Source organism: Myotis yumanensis, unplaced genomic scaffold (genome assembly GCF_028538775.1).
Source record: "Myotis yumanensis isolate MYYU_CA2020_CCGP unplaced genomic scaffold, mMyoYum1.0.hap1 SCAF_2, whole genome shotgun sequence".
Classification (NCBI taxonomy): Eukaryota; Metazoa; Chordata; class Mammalia; order Chiroptera; family Vespertilionidae; genus Myotis; species Myotis yumanensis.
In genome coordinates this window covers 35,627,058-35,645,243 of record NW_027223753.1, presented here as the reverse complement: position 1 = coordinate 35,645,243, position 18,186 = coordinate 35,627,058, and the positions used below count along the sequence as shown (strand labels likewise).

The 18,186-nt window shown below is 43.6% G+C and overlaps 1 protein-coding gene across 3 annotated transcripts in view; it reads left to right on the top strand.

The window, feature by feature from the left end:
- Positions 1–8,156, top strand: part of TTC39A (tetratricopeptide repeat domain 39A) — a 49,131-nt gene extending 40,975 nt beyond the window's left edge. For all 3 annotated transcript variants that reach the window (XM_070405094.1, XM_070405095.1, XM_070405096.1), the window contains exons 14-18: positions 3,593–3,713; positions 5,445–5,556; positions 6,101–6,215; positions 7,290–7,406; positions 7,917–8,156. In XM_070405094.1, the coding sequence (XP_070261195.1) occupies positions 3,593–3,713; positions 5,445–5,556; positions 6,101–6,215; positions 7,290–7,406; positions 7,917–8,040 (589 nt within the window). In that variant the 3' untranslated portion in view covers positions 8,041–8,156. The remainder of the gene's footprint in view (positions 1–3,592; positions 3,714–5,444; positions 5,557–6,100; positions 6,216–7,289; positions 7,407–7,916) is intronic.
- The last annotated feature ends 10,030 nt before the right edge of the window (positions 8,157–18,186 follow it).

The following is an 18,186-nucleotide window of genomic DNA, read 5'->3' as shown; positions in this document are numbered from 1 at the left end:
GCAACCCAGGTACATGCCCTTGACCGGAATCAAACCTGGGACCCTTGAGTCCGCAGGCCAACACTCTATCCACTGAGCCAAACCAGCTAGGGCTGCTGTGTTTGCTTTTTCTGCAAAGGGTCTGGAGCAGGGCTCAGCCTTGCAAGTTGAGAATGGGGAAGATAATTTTCCCCTCTATCCTTCTAGGTTTGGGGCTGAAACCCTTCTCCTCCCCCCATAATAAAAGACAGATTAACAGGAGAAAAACAAACAGAAGTTAAATAACATGCATGCCTCCTATGTATGTGGGGGAGGGAAACCCAGGAAAACTGAGCAACTCACCAAAATGGCTGAATCCAGCACCTTAAATACCACCTTCAGCTGAAGACTAAAGGTGTTGGGGGTGGGGAGCCAGTATGTGGGGTGACCAGAAAAGCACAGTAAACAAGGGTAAGGTTGTGATGCATAATTAAGTCATTTTCTTCTGCACTGATGAGCATCTCTCGATTTAGTCATCCCCCTCTTTCTGATAGAGGGAGGTGCCCTAACAGATGGGATCTCCCTTGTAAATAGAAATGTCTCTCACAAAAGGTAACTTCTAGGTTTTCAAGAGCTCTTCCTGTGTATGCCATTTCTTAAAAATAACCAGCCTAAAATAATCCTTATGCCAAAGAGGCATGTTGTGGGGTGACAATTCTGCTCTCCTTCATATCATTATCTCCATTCTAGAAAGGAGAAAACAGGCCCAGAGAAGTTTTGCTGTGAATAAGCAGGGGCGGTGTTTGGTGGGGGAGCTCACAACTAGGTCCAGTTGTTTCCTGGGCGGCTCAGGCTTGAGGGTCACAGCCACACCCCGTGACTGTGGCAGAAATCAGAAGGTGGGATGGAGCTGGGTGGGTGAGGCCCCAGATGTGGAGGCTTGGCTTAGCTGCATACCACATTTTACTCTGCCCTTGGAAACAGCTGAGGAGGCCACAACTGCCTGTGGCAAGAGCTAATGAAAACTTCCAGATGTGCGGTCTTGGGCAAGTCCCTCCCTTTCTGGGGATTTTAGTCTCCCCTGTGAAATGGGTCGGCCCCTCCGGAAATGGGGCCTGGGAGTGGAGAAGAGACAGCTAGAAGGCGGAACAGGCCTGGGCGTTTGTGTATATTCTCCTCTGCCAGCTGGTGTGAAGGAGCCCTTTGCCTACCCATAGGAAGTGGTCAGGTCTTGGGTCAAGGCCTGTGAAACAAGATGTAGGCTGTGAGTCCAACACTATCATAATATAGACGGGGAAACTGAGGCCCAGAGAGGTGCCAAGCAGCCGCTTGGCAGTCTGGGGACTCGCAGTTCTCTGTTGCTTTTTCTCACCCTCCTCCACCCTCATCTCTCTTTTTTTTTTTTTAAATTAAATCTTTATTGTTCAGATTATTACAGTTGTTCCTCTTTTTTCCCCCCATAGCTCCCCTCCACCTGGTTCCCCTCCCACCCTCCACCCTCACCCCCCCCCACCACTGTCCTCATTCATAGGTGCATGATTTTTGTCCAGTCTCTTCCCCCATCCCCCACGCCCCCTCCCCCCTCAAGAATAGACAGTCCACTCCCTTTTTATTCCCCTGATTCTATAATATTCACCAGTTTATTCTGATCATCAGATTATTCACTTGATTTTTAGATTCACTTGTTGATGGATGTGCATTTGTTGTTCATAATTTGTATCTTTACCTTTTTCTTCTTCTTCCTCTTCTTAAAAGATACCTTTCAGCATTTCATATATTACTGGTTTGGTGGTGAGGAACCCCTTTAGCTTTTCCTTATCTGTGAAGCTCTTTATCTGACCTTCAAATCTGAATGATAGCTTTGCTGGATAAAGTAATCTTGGTTGTAGGTTCTTGGTATTCATCACTTGAATATTTCTTGCCACTCCCTTCTGGCCTGCAAAGTTTCTGTTGAGAAATCAGCTGACAGTCGTATGGGTACTCCCTTGTAGGTAATTGACTGTCTTTCTCTCGCTGCTTTTAAGATTCTCTCTTTGTCTTTTGCTCTTGGCATTTTAATTATGATGTGTCTTGGTGTGGTCCTCTTTGGATTCCTTTTGTTTGGGGTTCTCTGCACTTCCTGGACTTGGAAGTCTATTTCTTTCACCAGGTAGGGGAAGTTTTCTGTCATTATTTCTTCAAATAGGTTTTCAATATCTTGCTCTCTCTCTTCTTCTGGCACCCCTATAATTCGGATGTTGGTATGCTTGAGGCTGTCCCAGAGGCTCTTTACACTATCTTCATATTTTTGGATTCTTTTTTCATTTTGCTTTTCCGGTTGGGTGTTTTTTGCTTCTTCGTATTTCAAATCTTTGACTTGATTCTTGCGATCCTCCGGTCTGCTGTTGGGAGTCTGTATAATATTCTTTATTTCAGTCAGTGTATGCTTAATTTCTAGTTGGTCCTTTATCACAACATCAAGGGTCTCACTAGATTTCTTGAGGGTCTCATTAAGTTTATCGGCGATTTCTAGAAAATTCTTGAAAAACCTTAAAAGTGTGGTTTTGAACTCTATATCCAGTAGTTTACTTTCCTCCATTTCTGTCATTTGTATCTGTTTCTTTGTCTCGGCATTTTTTATGCTTCACTGTGTCATAGAGTGGCTTTCTGTGCTAGGTGTCCTATGGCTCAGCCTCTCCAATTACCTGAGGTGGACACTCTTGGTGCACTCCCTTGTGGGCTTTGTGCACAGTCTTGTTGTAGTTAAGCCTTGATTGTTGTAGGTAACACTGGGAGGAATTGACCTCCAGGCCAATTGGCTGTGAGAATCAGCTGTGTCTACGGTGGGAGAACTTCTGTGCTGAAGACACCCTTATGGGGCAAGACTTGCTTCAGTGGGGCTTTGGTGCCCACTGAGTCTGTCCCTTATGGATCTGAGGAGTTGTAATTGGATGGTCCCACTCTGACCACTGGGTATACTGGCTCTTGGATCTAAGGAGGTGCTAATCTAGCCTCTGCCTGAGGCTACCCAGCAGAAGCCAGCTGTAAAGCAATGCAAGTTGCCAGGGGGCCTTGGGCCAGCTGCAGTTTGTTAAGTAATTTTCAGATTACAAAGGGCCGGGCCTTTCATATGCAAAAGCCTCCGTGCACGGCTTGGGCGGGGCGGGGGTCCCAGGGGATCACCAGGGCAGGCGGAGCAAGCAGTATGGCTGCTCTCAGTCCTGCCCTCAGAGGCCCTGGCAATTGCTGCGAGTGCCTCTGAGAGAAAGCTGCCCTCGAGTTCTGACTGATGCCAGACAGTCCCGTTTCTCCTGTATGAGTCTGGGTCCCCAGAGACTCGCCTGGAACTGGAGCTCAGAGCTTGAGACTCCCGCCCGACTGAAAAAAACAATCGTGTCCTCAGCTGCCAGCCCTCTCCGCATGCACCTCCGCACCTTTGTATTTTACTTCCGCACCGCACCTCCTCTGAGTCTCGGTATGCTTTTCTCTTGCCTTCTAGTTGTAGAATTTCCACTCAGCCAGCCTTCCTGTGGTTCTGGATGATGTCTGTTCCATCTTTTAGTTGTATTTTTGAAGTGGTTGTGCAAGGCAGCAATCTCCGGTGTTTACCTATGCCGCCATCTTGGTTTTCTCTCCACCCTCATCTCTCTTGCAGGGCTGTGCCAGGCCTGAAACTCAAGATCGCTGGGAAATCTCTACCCACAGAGAAGTTTGCCATCCGGAAGTCCAGGCGCTACCTTGCTCCCACACCCATCTCATTGCCAATCCCTGCTCTGGTGGGTAGGAGGATCTTTTGGGATTGCATTTGTTTGGGATTATAGAGATTAGTTGAGAGCCAGGGGTACAACCACAGGCCCAGAGGAAGTGGATGAAGGAGAAAGACCTTCATGCCTCAGGGGCCTGGAAAGGATTTCACAATTCACCTGGGATAGGGGACAGAGGAGTTTGAGCAAACCCTGCCTCTGAGGAAGTGCTGGTGGCTGGGGGGTGGGGCGACAAGTGAGCAGCCCTCACAGACAGCCCACACCCTGTCCCCAGGCAGAGGCTGTTTGTGCTCATACCCTGCTTGTTTCAGTCTTGTCACGTGATTGTTGTTTACACTGTTCCCCATCACTGGACTGAGCTTTTCTGAGCCCTGGGCCCTGGGATTGTGTTATAGTCAGCTCTGAAATAATAATAGCCGACATTGTTATTAATAGCTGTGTTCAAGGTTCACACCCATGGCCCATGGCCTCATTTGAGCCTCACAATAACCCTCTGAGTAGGTGCTGGTGGTATTCCCATTTTACAGATGGGGATACTAAGTCCTAATAGATAATAAAAGTAGAAAGATATCTAATAAGTAGACAAGATATAAGTAGAAAGATAAAATAACTTGTCCAGGTTGCACAGCTAGTGAGTTAGAGTCAGGATTTGAACCCAAATAGTCTGGTTTCTGAGCCCATGTTCTGAATCATTATGATGCTAATTCCATGCATGATTTTAGCAGGCATCAGAGAAGTAGAAAAAGTCCTCAGAGACCTTTTATTGGTCCTGGATCTACTATTCACTAATGTGTGACCTTGGGTAGGGTCCCCCTTCCTTAATATAAAATGGGGTAGCATATACTTTGCCCATTTCATAGAACAGTTATGAGAATCAGCTAATAAAATGTTACTTTATAAATCAAAGCATTCAATATTTATAGAAGGTATTTAGAACTTGTATCCTGACTATCTCTATTTAGAAATATTTTATAAAGTAAAACTATTGTCATCAAATGGGGAGGGGAGAGGTGTTGTAAGGAAGGGTTGGGGAAGCACCTATACCAAAAATTTAGGAGAGAATTTCCCAAATTATAATCTGGAAAATACCATTTATGCGTAAAATGATTTCTGAAATATATTAGGTAAGACTGTTCTAAACAAAGTGTATATAATGTAGACCTTGGCGCTTTTATATACCAATCAGCAGGGTAAGTCTCAAGAAGCTTGAATACGTTTTTTCCTAACTCATTTGGCCCTGGATTTTTTTTTTTTAATGAAACATTTGCTAACTTGGGACCATATTATGATCTTCAGAAACACTGGTCTAAACTTAAATTTCCTCCCTAGAACATAACAAGAACCATAAGAGTAATGTCTTTCTAGAACTTTATATATACAAATCAGTTTCACATCTATTACTTGGTTTGATAGTTTAGAAAATGCTAACCTAAGCAACAAAATTACTATGAATGAACATGTTAGTATTCTGAGCTTCCTAGAAGTCAAGGCAGAAAAAGGAAATCGGGGTGTTTCATAGTTTTCGTGATGGTAACTCAAGCCCAATGCCTTGTGGGGGGAACAGGAGAGGTGACAGTCTTAAACTCTTGGAAATACTGAAGTGCTGAGGTAAATTATTTCTCCAATATTTAGAAGCTTAGAGGGGCCTTTAGTGATCCTCTGATCTGAGCTGCCCATTTTACAGATGGGGAAACTGAGACCCCATTGAAGAAACCTAGGACTGACTTGCTCCCCTACCTTCAGGAAATGATGTACATTTGGAATGGCTACGCTGTGATTGGGAAGCAGCCCGAACTCACAGATGGGATACTTGAGATTATCACCAAGGCTGAAGAAATGCTGGAAAAGGGCCCAGGTGACTACCCCAGGCCCTTGAATCTGCCAGGCTGGGTCAGACCACAGGACTTGCAGTTGAAATTTTCCTCTACCAAAAATGTCCGTCCTCCTTTCTCTACCCTGGTAACTGACCTTTGCCTTTCTTTTAAAAAAAATATGTTTTATTGATTTTTTACAGAGAGAAAGGGAGAGGGATAGAGAGTTAGAAACATCGATGAGAGAGAAACATTGATCAGCTGTCTCCTGCACACCCCTTATTGGGGATGTGCCTTTCTAGACTGAGCTTCAACGAGAACTCCTCCAAGCTGTCTCTTGTCCCCCAGGTTGAGTTAAGGCCTCCGATGGGCTCCCACAGCCCCTGGGCCTCCATCAAGCAGCCTTGATTCCACTGTATTGTCCTCGTCTCAGTATGTCTTTCCTTCCCAGATGTGAGCTCCCTGAGGACAGGGACCATGTGTGAGTCACCTCTGTGTCCTCAGGGCCCAGCATAGAGTAGGGACTCCATGAGTGGCTGTTGGAGAAATGAACAAGCCTGTTTTCTCCTCTCACTGCCCTGTTCTCAGAAAATGAGTACTCAGTGGATGATGAGTGCTTGGTGAAGCTGCTGAAAGGCCTGTGTCTGAAATACCTGGGCCGTGTCCAGGAGGCTGAGGAGAATTTCAGGAGCATCTCTGCCAAGTAAGTGCCTCTGTGGCTGCTCCCAATCCAGATGGCTACTGTGGCCTGGTTCTCCTGGGTAGAATTTTCAGGACTGCCTCCCCCTAGGCACTACATGTATACTAGTGTCTGCTCTGTGCCAGGGCCTAGCAAGGCACAGATCATTCAGACCTCATCTGGCAGGGCTGCCAGACTGCTCAACTACAGGAGCCTATCCACACTGAGTTTTGTGTTAATGGTGCCCCTGGAGTTTGTAATTCACCAACCGTGCCCTTGCTCTTGTGGATTACAAATGTTACAGATCAACAGCTACAGGCAACTCAATCTGATATGATCCAGGCTGTGGCACAGGGAAGCGGAAAAGACAGCAGGTGTCCTGAGGAGGGACCTAAACCTAATTCAAGATTACCAGGAAAGGTTTTCCAAGGATGCCAGTTAAATTGTGAAGTTTATGGGCAGAGAAAGCAATGAAGGAGGAGTTTTAAGTGGAGTAGGGACAGCATGTGCAAATGCTTGGCACAGATATGCCTGAGGTTGGAGGGACAGTGATTAGGCTTTTCCTGCCTGGGTGAAATTATAGAGGGAAAGGGTTGCAGATGAAATAAGGGGAGGGGGGCGCACCTAGACTGCAAAGGGCCTGGCTGTTTTGCTTACAAGACTTAACTTTATCCTGTAGACAGAAGAGAGTGAGGAAGGATACCAAGCAGGGCAGATCTGGGTTCTAAAAGGATAGCTCTGGGATAGCATGGTGGGTAGGTTAGAGGGGCCAGAGTGAAGACAGGACACTTCCCAAAATAATAATTCAACCAGGAAAAAAAGGGTTGGGGACTGAGGTGGAAGTGGCCAATGATATGACATGAGCCATAGGTTGTTAGGGAGTTGGGTCCCAGGTGCAGAGGTCTAGAAGGCTCTATCTACTGTGGATCCTAAACCTTCCTAGGGCTAGGTAGTGGGAACCTTCCCAAATTAGAATTCAGAGCTGGAAACCCCACTTGAGGGCATGCGTTGGATCCTCCCATTTGGGGAAGGCCTGCGAGAAGCCTGAAGGACGTTTCAAGGGCGAGCCTATAAGCCATGTCCTCTTCTTTCCCACAGCGAAAAGAAGATTAAATATGACCACTACTTGATCCCAAATGCCCTGCTGGAGCTGGCTCTGCTGTTTATGGAGCAAGGCAGAAACGAAGAGGCTGTCAAACTCTTGGAAACTGCCAAGTAAGGCTTGATTAGCCCTGGCTGTGGGCAGAGCCCAGGCAACAGTGAGGGAGGGTACTGGCAAGTGCAGTAAGGCAGTCCAGAGCCTGGGTCCTCGTCCCCAGGAGCCCAGCTCTCACCTAGGGTGGGAAGGCTTCCTTCTCAATTCACCAATGAAGAATTAGAATCCCAGAAGCAGTAAGTGAGTTGCCCAGGATCACACTCAAGTCAGCCACAGGGCTGTGTGAAGACCCTGGTCCCCTACGTTCCAGCCCATAGATCTACCTCTTGACACCTCAAGTCTAGGGACCGATCAGGGGCAAGAGAGTTCCAGAGGGCATGATGTCTGGGTGAGGGGTTACTCAGCCTTTCTGCTAATCCCTATTGGCAGACCACCCAACTTTCTCTAGACAGAGACAGGGGTTTAGACCTCCACAATTCTTCGTTGGCTGGTGGGCTCCCACAGGTCAGACGGAAGAAAAAGCACTTTCTACAGCAGCCTCATGTGTCTGATTCTCTGGTCTCTTCCAGGCAAAACTACAAGAATTACTCCATGGAGTCAAGGACACATTTTCGAATCCAGGCAGCCACACTCCAAGCCAAGTCTTCTCTAGAGAATGTAAGCAGAGCCGTGGTCTCATCAGTGTCCCTGTAGTTTGCCGCAGCACTCCCAAGCTGGCAGACAGACAGCTGGACAGAGCTCCTGGAAACATTTCAAAACTGATCCCCACCCCCTGCCCTGCCTTTGGGGTCCACCGGTGCTCCAGTGGGATGGCACGACATGAGTATCCGTGAAGAAGCCAAGCCTACATTTTCACCTGTGTGGCCAAGGTCCTTTGCCAAGGACAGAGCAGGTGGAGCCCTCCGCCTGCCCTATCACATATACGGGTACTTGTTTTTCACTGTGATGTTTAAGAGAATGTATGAACAGTTTACATTTTACTTAGAAATACAATGATGGGATCATAGTTGGCTTTTCAAAAAACCACCAACCAACCACCTGTAACCTTTGCTTTAACCCATACTGATCGGGAGGTAAATCTGTATGCTGCCAAAGGCCAAACTGCTTTTCAAATGTCAGCACGGTCTCAGCTCCCAGGGCTGGAAGGACCCTCAGGATGGTCTGCACCTCAGGCTTCAAGGCTTCTGGGGTTGCACAGAGACACTCACTATCTTACTTCTTACACTTTGTTTTAACTCCCTTTGTATCTGTCCAATTTTAAAAAAGCAAACATGTCTATTTAGTGAGATAACTTTCATTGGGATCCATCTGTAGGAAATCAGTCTCCACCAGTAAGGAATGGGGATGCCGAGGCCTAACAGAAGGGGACCTGTGTGGCTCTTTCTGTGCCATGAAGTTGGGGCGGGGGAAGGGGGGGGGGGGTGTGCCGTCAGATTGAAACCATTGGGAATTATTTAAAAAATCTTCTGTACTTCATTCTGAGGTACATTTATTTACTGACAGCATTTTTCTTAGAAACAGGATGGTAATTCTTGGCATATTTTATATGTTTTAATTTTTTTTCAGTTAAGAGAAAAGAGATATTTAAGTAATAAAACTTATACTTAAAAGAGAACATGCAACATCTACTAGTATTTCAGTAAAATATGTGTTGCTTGAATTCTTAGGCAGGGCAGAAAGTTTGGATCAGAAACCATATGACCCAGGTATGTTTTATTTGAACAACATGATATTTAAAAAAATTTTAGAATAAGTTAACAACATTTAAAAATGGGGAGATTTCACAAATAAGTCTGGTTTCTGACTTCTAATTAAAAAAAAAAAAATCTGGCAACATGGGGCCTCATTACCATAAGGCAATAAGGCAACAATCAGTTGGAGCTGAGTAGAGGCTACTTTAAATACTTATATTATCTTTCTGGTCTCTAAAAGCATCTGCATTTGCAACTTCTGGGACGGTTAAAATGAGAACTCAAGTTCAGTAACCAACACCAGATTTTACCATTCACAATCTCATGACAGCATACTTCAATTTAACCATTTCCCTAGAAAAATCATGGACACAGTAAAAATAGTCATCTATGAACATGTGACTCCTCAAATACATGAATGCAATTTCTTTTAAGAGAAGGACCGTAGACAACTTTCCCAATCTTCCAGCACTGCGGTATTTAGCAAACACTTCTGAGCATCTGTCAGTGGCTGGGTGGGTTAATCTATTAATGTACAGTCAACCAGCTTCCTATGACTGACACTGAATGAAGCAATGGGTTATAGGCATTTTCTCATTAGGGAAAGAAGAGCAGAAAACCCTCATTCAAGCTCCTCCTTTGCACTTAGTACTGTCACAGCAGAAATGCTACGAAGTTTTTTTTTCTCATTTTGTTAGAACTAGACAAAAGAATGCTCTCCATAGAGCAGCCCTTTGCAAGCTCTATCTCCTCCAAAGCCTGGGTGCTGGGAGACCAGTTTGTTCCTAGGTGACTGGGCATGGCAGGGTCAGAGGTGACTAGAGCCAGGCTGCTGAGAGGACAGCATTTAGTGGCTTCCCCACATATTAGAAGAACTCTACCTGCTGCTGGATAAAAGCAGTACTGGCCATAGATACAAAATATAATTTGCAAAATAGTTTATAAAAAGCTTTATTTCAACCTTTATTTTAGGTGCTTCTGCTTGTATTTTAAAGTTTAGTCAGACAGTTTCCTTGTCAGTGTTTGTTGCTGTTTTCTTGCTGGGCTTCATTAATTAGCCTACGTTACCTTTACCTCTGTCTGCTGCCCTGGCTGCAGTCTGGCTGATAAGAGAAATCAGTGGATTTTGTCTCCTTTATCCCAGCTGCAGCTTGAGATAGTCTGTGAAAACATGTATGTGGAGGAGAGTGGAGGGTGACCATATTGGGTGTCTGACACCATATCCTGCGCAGAGGCCTTTGAAGGTGAAAATTCCATTATGGGCTTCTCACTGTGTCTCTTTGAGCCATTTCTGGTTACTTCTCTTAAAGACTTTTCCAGCACATCTGCCCTGGATAGGCAGCTGGTCAGGTGGAGACTTTTGGCCTAAAAATAAGGAGACTTGAATTGTTGTCCCTGCTTTGCTACTGACTGATTTTCAGAGTAACCTTAGGAAAATCACAAACCCTCTAAAAACTAGTCATTTGGACTAGATTACTCTCTTTCCTGCTGTCAACAGTTCGAATTCTAACTCTGGTCAAGTCTGTTGGTGGGTTTTCATCTCCAAAATGAGGCAACAGAAATATAACTCTGTACTTTTTGCCAAAACTTAACCAGAAATGATAGGTTTCCTCAATCAGGGGCCCCGACAGTAGCCCAGGATACCCAGAGAGCAAATAATCCTCATTTGGGGCAAGTCTGCATTCTGTGCCACACAGAGGAACTCAGTTGTTAGGAAGTAGCAACTGTGTAACATGACCTGAACAGGCCCTTGACAACGGAAAGTCTACCTCTGCCTCTCACTGATCACAGGCCCTTGGGCTGGCTGGCTGGCTTTCAGCAGTGTGCTACTCCCTATCAGTTCTCCCATGTGTTGGCAGGATTCCCTATTCCTTATCTTTCAAGTCAGAATGGGAGTGTTTCCAAGACCTCTATCGTCATTCATGCAAAAAGCCAGGACCTGACAGCAAAGACAGGACCCTAAAGGGCCAACACCAACCCAAGACTTGGCTGAGGTCCAGGTGGGCAATTCCCAGCAACTGAAGAACAGCACTAGGAGGTTTTAGAAAACTCTAGCCTGTGACTACAAAGGAATAAAATCCAGACACTTTTTTCTGGAGTTACTCCCAAGTTTATTTCTTCTAAAATGATGGGGAATAGACAACTTCTCGTTTGTTTAAAAATTAAAGCTAACAGTGTGCCTTTTCAACAACTGTTTCCTTATGTCCTTAGCACCATCACACTAATGCAGTAATAAATGAGAGGTACCTGGATTCTGAAAACCATGTAGCAAATGGGATCCTCACCCCTGTCCCCAGAGGTAGCTCTCCAACGCTAGAAAGTGTCTTTCTGCTTGGGTTAGCACAGCTCCTGGAAACCTGGTGCAAAGTTCACTACTGCCCAACAGGGTGAGTCCACAAACAAGGAGCCTCATCTGGGGGCTTGAAAAATTCACTTCTAAGTTAGAAATCTATGAATTGCCTCCACTGCACAAAGTCAACTGTCAAATGACAAAATGTAATACAGTCCTTCCTCTGGGAAGATATGCAATTACTAAAGGTCACTATGGACTTCTTAAAGTTGACATTCAAGTTTAATCAGACACGTCACAGCTAACACCTCACAAATGACTGGACTGGGTTGTCTTGTTTTTCTTCACATCATTAACAAACACCTCTGAACACCAGACACTATATGCTCTGGGTGGAAGAAAAATAGCTAATATCAAATGCTGATTATTTACCAGTTGCTAGTTTAAGCACTTGACATGGTTCTAATCCACATAACCACACTATGAAGTAGGGACTATTATTGCCATTTTACAGATGAGAAAACTGAAACAGGTTAAATAACTTGCCTAAGATCACCTGGTTACTTTGTAGCATAAAGATTTGAAGCCAGGCAGTTGAACTCTAAAGTCCACGCTATGCTACACTGCTGGCTGAGCTTAAAATGATTACTTTAAAAGTTGGAACTGATTTATAGTCACTAGGCCACTCTTAAGGTACTGGCTAAATACTCAAACACTAGAAACTCTTGGCTTGAAACACACAGCATATGTCTGTGTGGCAGTTTCCCCAGGCCACTAGGCTTCCTGAGGTAGGGAGAGGGTCTAACTTCAATAAAGTCAAAAGGAAAAAAAAGGCAACCCTTAAGCAACAGTATTTGCTCATAAAATGATCAAGGGCTATTGGAGGAAAAGGCTCTAATCCCCAGATGGATAGGTAGAGTCTGGTCAGCTACTCCAGAGACAAGAAGTGAGGCCTGAACAGATGTAGAGACAGGCCTGGACTGAGGCTTGAGGGGCAGCAAACCTTATACTAGAAGAGCTTTGGTATCCTACATAATAAAAGCCTAATATGCAAATTTTCCCCTTGGGCGGTTGTTCGACCGGAAGACCGACTGCTTGCTATGACATGTGCTGACCACCAGGGGGCGGTGCAGAACATGGTGGGAGTCAGCTACATGGCGCTGGCAGCAGGGCGGCAGTGGAGGTGCTGCCGGCCCTCATGGGCTCCGACGAGAGCGGGACCGCGGCAGGATGGTGGAGCAGGTGAGCAGGCGGCACCAGGCCAAGGTGGGTGCAAGCAGGGGCCTGACTGCCCCGTTGATTGTCCCGCAAACGGTGACCAGCAGCAGTGGTGGAGAGCGCAGCTGCTGTCCGGCTCCCAGGCGCAGAGGGAGCCGAGTAGGGGGCCCAGGCCTGAACATCACCCTGCAGGTGGGATGGTGGAGCAGGTGAGGGGGCGGCACCAGGCCAAGGCGGAGTGCCAGGTGGGGCTGCGGGGCTGGGGGCGTGAGCTGGGGCTGTGAGGGTGGGGGCGCAATCTGGGGCCTGAACTCCATAGGCCACCCTGAGGGACCCCACCCATGCACGAATTTGTGCACCAGGCCTCTAGTAAGACGATAAGAAGTAGGAACATTTGAAAACTGGGATGTGTATGCTAAAGGCATTCAATTTTAAGTTTGGCAACATCATATCTGTGGGTCAAAGTGGTCATTGGGCCAGAAATCTGTCACCCCTGGACTACAGTTTTCAGATAACTATCTATGGAAAGAGGTTGTGAGCAAATTTACAATTAGAGGAAAGCCTGATCTACTAAAAATACTAACTTTAGGTGGGAAATTTATTGGGCCACATATACTGTGGGAAGGCAGTGGTGGGTTTGGCCTAGAGCAGCGGTCACCAACCTTTCGGACCTTGTGGACCTCCAGTGGTCTGCGGACCACCAGTTGGCGACCGCTGGCCTAAGGGATGACTGAATCAAGGGCTCTAGTGCTCTCCATCTCTTGACTTTGCTCCTATGTTAGATTTATTCTCTTGAACTGGCTTCTCTGCATGGGAGGGGTACGTGGCAGTTCAGACCTCACGTCCTTACTTACAGCTTTGTGACCAGAAGAAGCTAGCTTCTTTTCCTACCTCCAGTATGAAAAATCCCAGATAAGAACTCAGATTAGTCTAGCTTGATTAAATGTCCATCCCTTAGACCAGTTTCCCCAGATCAACATCAGATAATCATGGGATTAGAAGGGTGAGGCCAGGTAATCTACATTTTAACAAGCCCTCCAGGTGGATCTGATGCACACTAAAGTTTGAGAATCACACTGCCTTAGAAAGGGAGTGAGGTACTACAATTGGTACAACTGGGTCATATGCCAGTTGGAGGTTTTTACTACAAAAAAGATGGGGTACTGGGCAAACAAAAACAACATGTATCCACTATATGACCTTTTTGTCAAAGTTCATATACAGAAACTTTCCTAGGTGAAGGGAAGAATGAGGACAGTGGGTACAGTCTGTGGTACTGGTTAGTGACAAAGCTTATCAGAAGGTTGCCTTTGCCCTTCTTTATAAGATCCCTATTTTCCATTGGGAACTTCCTTGATGATGGCTCCCTCTCAATCAGAAATGTTCAGGTTCCTTAGGGCTCTCTTCTGCCCTATTTTCTCCTCCCCTTCACCTAAACATCTTGATCTCATAGAGCTTAGTCTGCTAAGGAAGACATACTAGTAGGAGTATATAAAAAGGGGATGTGTTTGGTCCAGAGAATAAGCCAGTCATTGAAACGACTGAAATGAACTATAGGGCAGAAACTGTAATTCCAAAAGATCTGAGATAGGAACAAGCTTGACATTTTTGAAGGCACAAAAAGAAAGTCTAACAAGGCTATAGCTAGAGTACTATGAAAGAAGAGAGCAGAAAGCCAATAGATCTTCATTAAGAAGTTTGGATTTTACTCTCAGCACACTGGAAAGCAATACACGTTATAAGCAGAGGAATGACATCATCCAATTTACTCAAAATTATTTTAGCTGCTACATGAAGAATGGATTCCATAGGGTTAAACATGGAATTTAGGAGCTGGTGCCATACCAAAGATTTCCAGCAACACTTGTCTCTGCTTTCTGTAAACTTGCTGATAAAAATAAATCTTCCCTTTACCAGCTACTAGTCTTAAGGAAAAAAATACTTTCAATATGCTAAGTGATAGTCAGGCTCTAAGAGTCCATGTGAGTTGGTATTTCATTTCCTTTGCTCATCATGGAAATCAGAAACCCAGTTTATCAAAACCCATATCCATAAATGTGATTTCTTACTTCAAAAATATCTTCAAAACCATTAACTCAGTTTAAGAAATAAATAATCCCGAGAAAGTACTTGCAATAACAAACCATTTCAAAATGCCCTACTAGATATAGTACTTGCTCACTACCAGAAAGAAAAATGTTTATAACTTATTCCTCCTCATGTCAAGACCCCATCACGGCAAGGGCCATGATGACAAATAGTTTGTGAAAAACAATTTCCCCTCCCCACACACTGCACTTCCTAAAATTGTAGCTATTAATTTATAATTATATGCTGAGTTCAGCTATCCTCATAGACAGAAGGTCATGATTTTGCACAGTGTCAAAGCTCAAGGATTGGCTGATTCTGGAATTGGCAGAATGTAGCCTATTCTCCCACCTCGAGTATGGAGAGTGTTAGAAGCCAATCTCAATGTCTTTCTGACATATTCCAGGCTTCCCAATTCACACAATGCCTTTGGATCCCCAATGACTAAATTACTATGTGGCCCCAGATAAAAGCTGGGCTCATCACTTCTGCAAAGCCCATCAAATCTTCTCACAAGCACTCAAGAGTTCACCACTATGACTAGACTCTTGAGGCAAACCTTCATTTACCCACTTCAACTTCTTTTTTCAGTGCCAAGAAATCTGGAGCCTATAAGCCCTGATGTTATAGAAAGGGTTCAAAGCAAACAGGTGCTGCTGCTCCTTTTAACATAATCAATCATAGATGCCTAAAATGTGTACCTTATTCATAATGCTGCTTCATTCTTCATTCATATGCAGAGGAAAACAAACTTTCTGTGGAAAGCATCCAAAGATGACTAAATCTTCAAGTGGACAGTAACTTTTCTCAAGAAACAAAAATATAAAGGAAAGTTAGTATCACTCCTAAAGTTTCCTTAAAAATTTTATGAAATGGTAAGTGGTTTTAGTCTATCAGTAACAGTAGTCAAATGGTTCCAGTAATTGTCTTGAGCTAATGCCTATTGCTCAGAGTGATAAAGCAAACAAGAACAATGTGGACAATTAAAATGGGCAGATAAATCCAAACCTCTTTTGTATAATTTCACTAATGCCTCTCAAAAAATTTTATGAATCAGTGAAAGGGCTGTAAAGAGATTCATTGGGATTTTCTATTTCCATGCTAAAGAACAAGGAAATGCCAAAAAACAAATGGAAAAGCAAAGTCTGGATACACTTATCTGAACAATCAAACTCTGAACACCCAGTACTGTTGTTAATTTTTAACTTACCCCTGTATGGTTTTAAAAAGGGCTGGTTAGAATTAAGCTAATCAATTTTTTTGTGGGATGCTTTTAGTAAGAGGCTCTCATAAAAGGAATTACAAAGTATATTTAAATTAATATTCCCCAAATACTTTTGTCACATCCATTTACTAACTTCTTTATGTTGTAATGTAACTCTTAGGAACTAAAAAATAGATGGAAATTATTTTTCTCAAGTTAAAAATACTGTATGTGCAGCCTGTGTGGCTCAATAGTTGAGCATTGACCTATGAACCAGGAGGTCATGGTTCAATTCCCAGTCAGGGCACATGCCCCTGTTGTGGGCTCTATCCCCAGTACGGGGCGTGTGGGAGGCAGCCAGTTGATGATCCTCTCATCATTGATGTTTCAACCACTCTCTCCCTTTCCCTTCTTCTCTAAAATCAACAAAAAATATATATATTAAAAAATAAAACCATATTTTAAAAATGCTATGTGCAGAACTAACAATTAGTCCAATAAATTTCCCCTAACTACATAATTAACTTACTATATCTTTTAAACCACTTAGGAAAAGAACTGTTTTAAGATGTTTATATAATGCAATATGACTAAACATTTATAGTTATTTACTCCATTAAACCCTTATGTTTCACTTAAATCAGAGATGGGGAACATCCGGCCAGGGGGCTGTATAAGGCACTCAAGATCATTTGGTCTGGCCCTGCAAGGCATTAGGGGTGAGTTAAATGCCTGACCAAATATAGCAGGCTAATTTTTAAGTTGGTAAGTCTGTATGGCCCGTGAATGCTGTTATAAATATGCAAATGGTCCTTAGCAGAAAAAGGTTCCCCATCCCTGATTAAATCCTCACAAACTAAAGCCCTGTCTAAATTTGAACTGTGAACATTAAATCACTACCTGAGCATAGGCAAATACATATTTTGATGTATTTAGAACCAAGAAAAAATTATTTCAGATACTATCTTTGATAGCTCTTAGGAAAATCCCACCTAACGGAGGGTCAATCAACAATTACATTCAATGCAATGATGAAATGTTGTAGTTGGACATTTTTACTCTATACTTTATTTAACAAGCATTTATTAAATAAGCACCTAGGTTTTGAGAATATCTTCCTTAGGAAAAAATGTATTTAAAGAGATAAATGGGTAGATCCAAACTTTTTAATAGGCAGGCTAGCCTGTAATAACAATTCATTTTCAAAGGGAGCAGGAGCATCAAACAGCCTTTGTGAGAACAGGGGCACAAAGTTAATGGAAACAAAAGATTTCAATAGTAAAATACTTAGAAACTGGGACCAAGTGGGGAAAAGAAGAAGGAATTCAGCTAAGTCCCCACAGGATTAATATAATGCATCAGGAGGATACTGGCTCTCATGCCCATGACTCCCCTGATGGGAACATCCTGAATCAGGCTTGTGTCTTAGGGAAGTCTAGTTGAGTGTAAGGCTGGAGCAAGAGAGCTATTTAGAGAGGCAGAGAGGAAGGGAAAAACAAACTATCTTTTCTGGCTTTCTCTCCAACCAATAAAAGACTAGATGATCTTTAAATTCAGGTGAATAAATTTAATATTACTTCAGGAGCTACTGACCAAAAACCCAACTTTTCCCATGTCCACTAATTTCAAAATTAAAAGTTTAAAAAATTAGTTGACCCATGGATATAGACAATAATGTGGTGAAGGCCTGGCATGGATGGCAGGGTGAGCTAGAAGGGGTCAATGGGGGATATCTGTAATATTTTCAATAATAAAGATTAAAAAAATACCAGTTGAGGTTATTATGTCAGCTATGATGCACTTAAATGCAAGTGAATCAGTTGACTCAGAAACTGACTACTAGCTAATATCCTTGTAAGCAGAGGTAGCCACCAAGCTGCATACATTTCTGGATTATGCCAAAGAAACTTACCTTCTTCTCCTGATTCCCATTCTCCTCTTTTAAAATGCATGCTTCCTTACAAAGGAGCTTTGTACATAGAGAATTTGTTACTTCAATGCCCATTGTATTCTGTAAAATCATACTGTTTTAATATCACACGGTATGTACTGGTAGTAGGGTGAGTTATAATACCTGGCTTAAGAAATTCTCTACAAAGAACGCTCATAGAATTGAAAAGGTTTGTGTGAGTCAAACTACTAGTATTTAAATTTGTTTGGTTTACATTTAAAAGAATAAAATTCTTTTTATTTTTCCTCATCAGGCTTTTCAGACATTTAAAATCCTATAGCCAAGCATGAACACGCTAATCTAAATATGGTGAGCCTATCATCTGGCTTTAGAAAATTTGAATCTATTAAGCTTCTAAATTTATGATGAAATACCAAGCCATAAAAATACTTTCCCC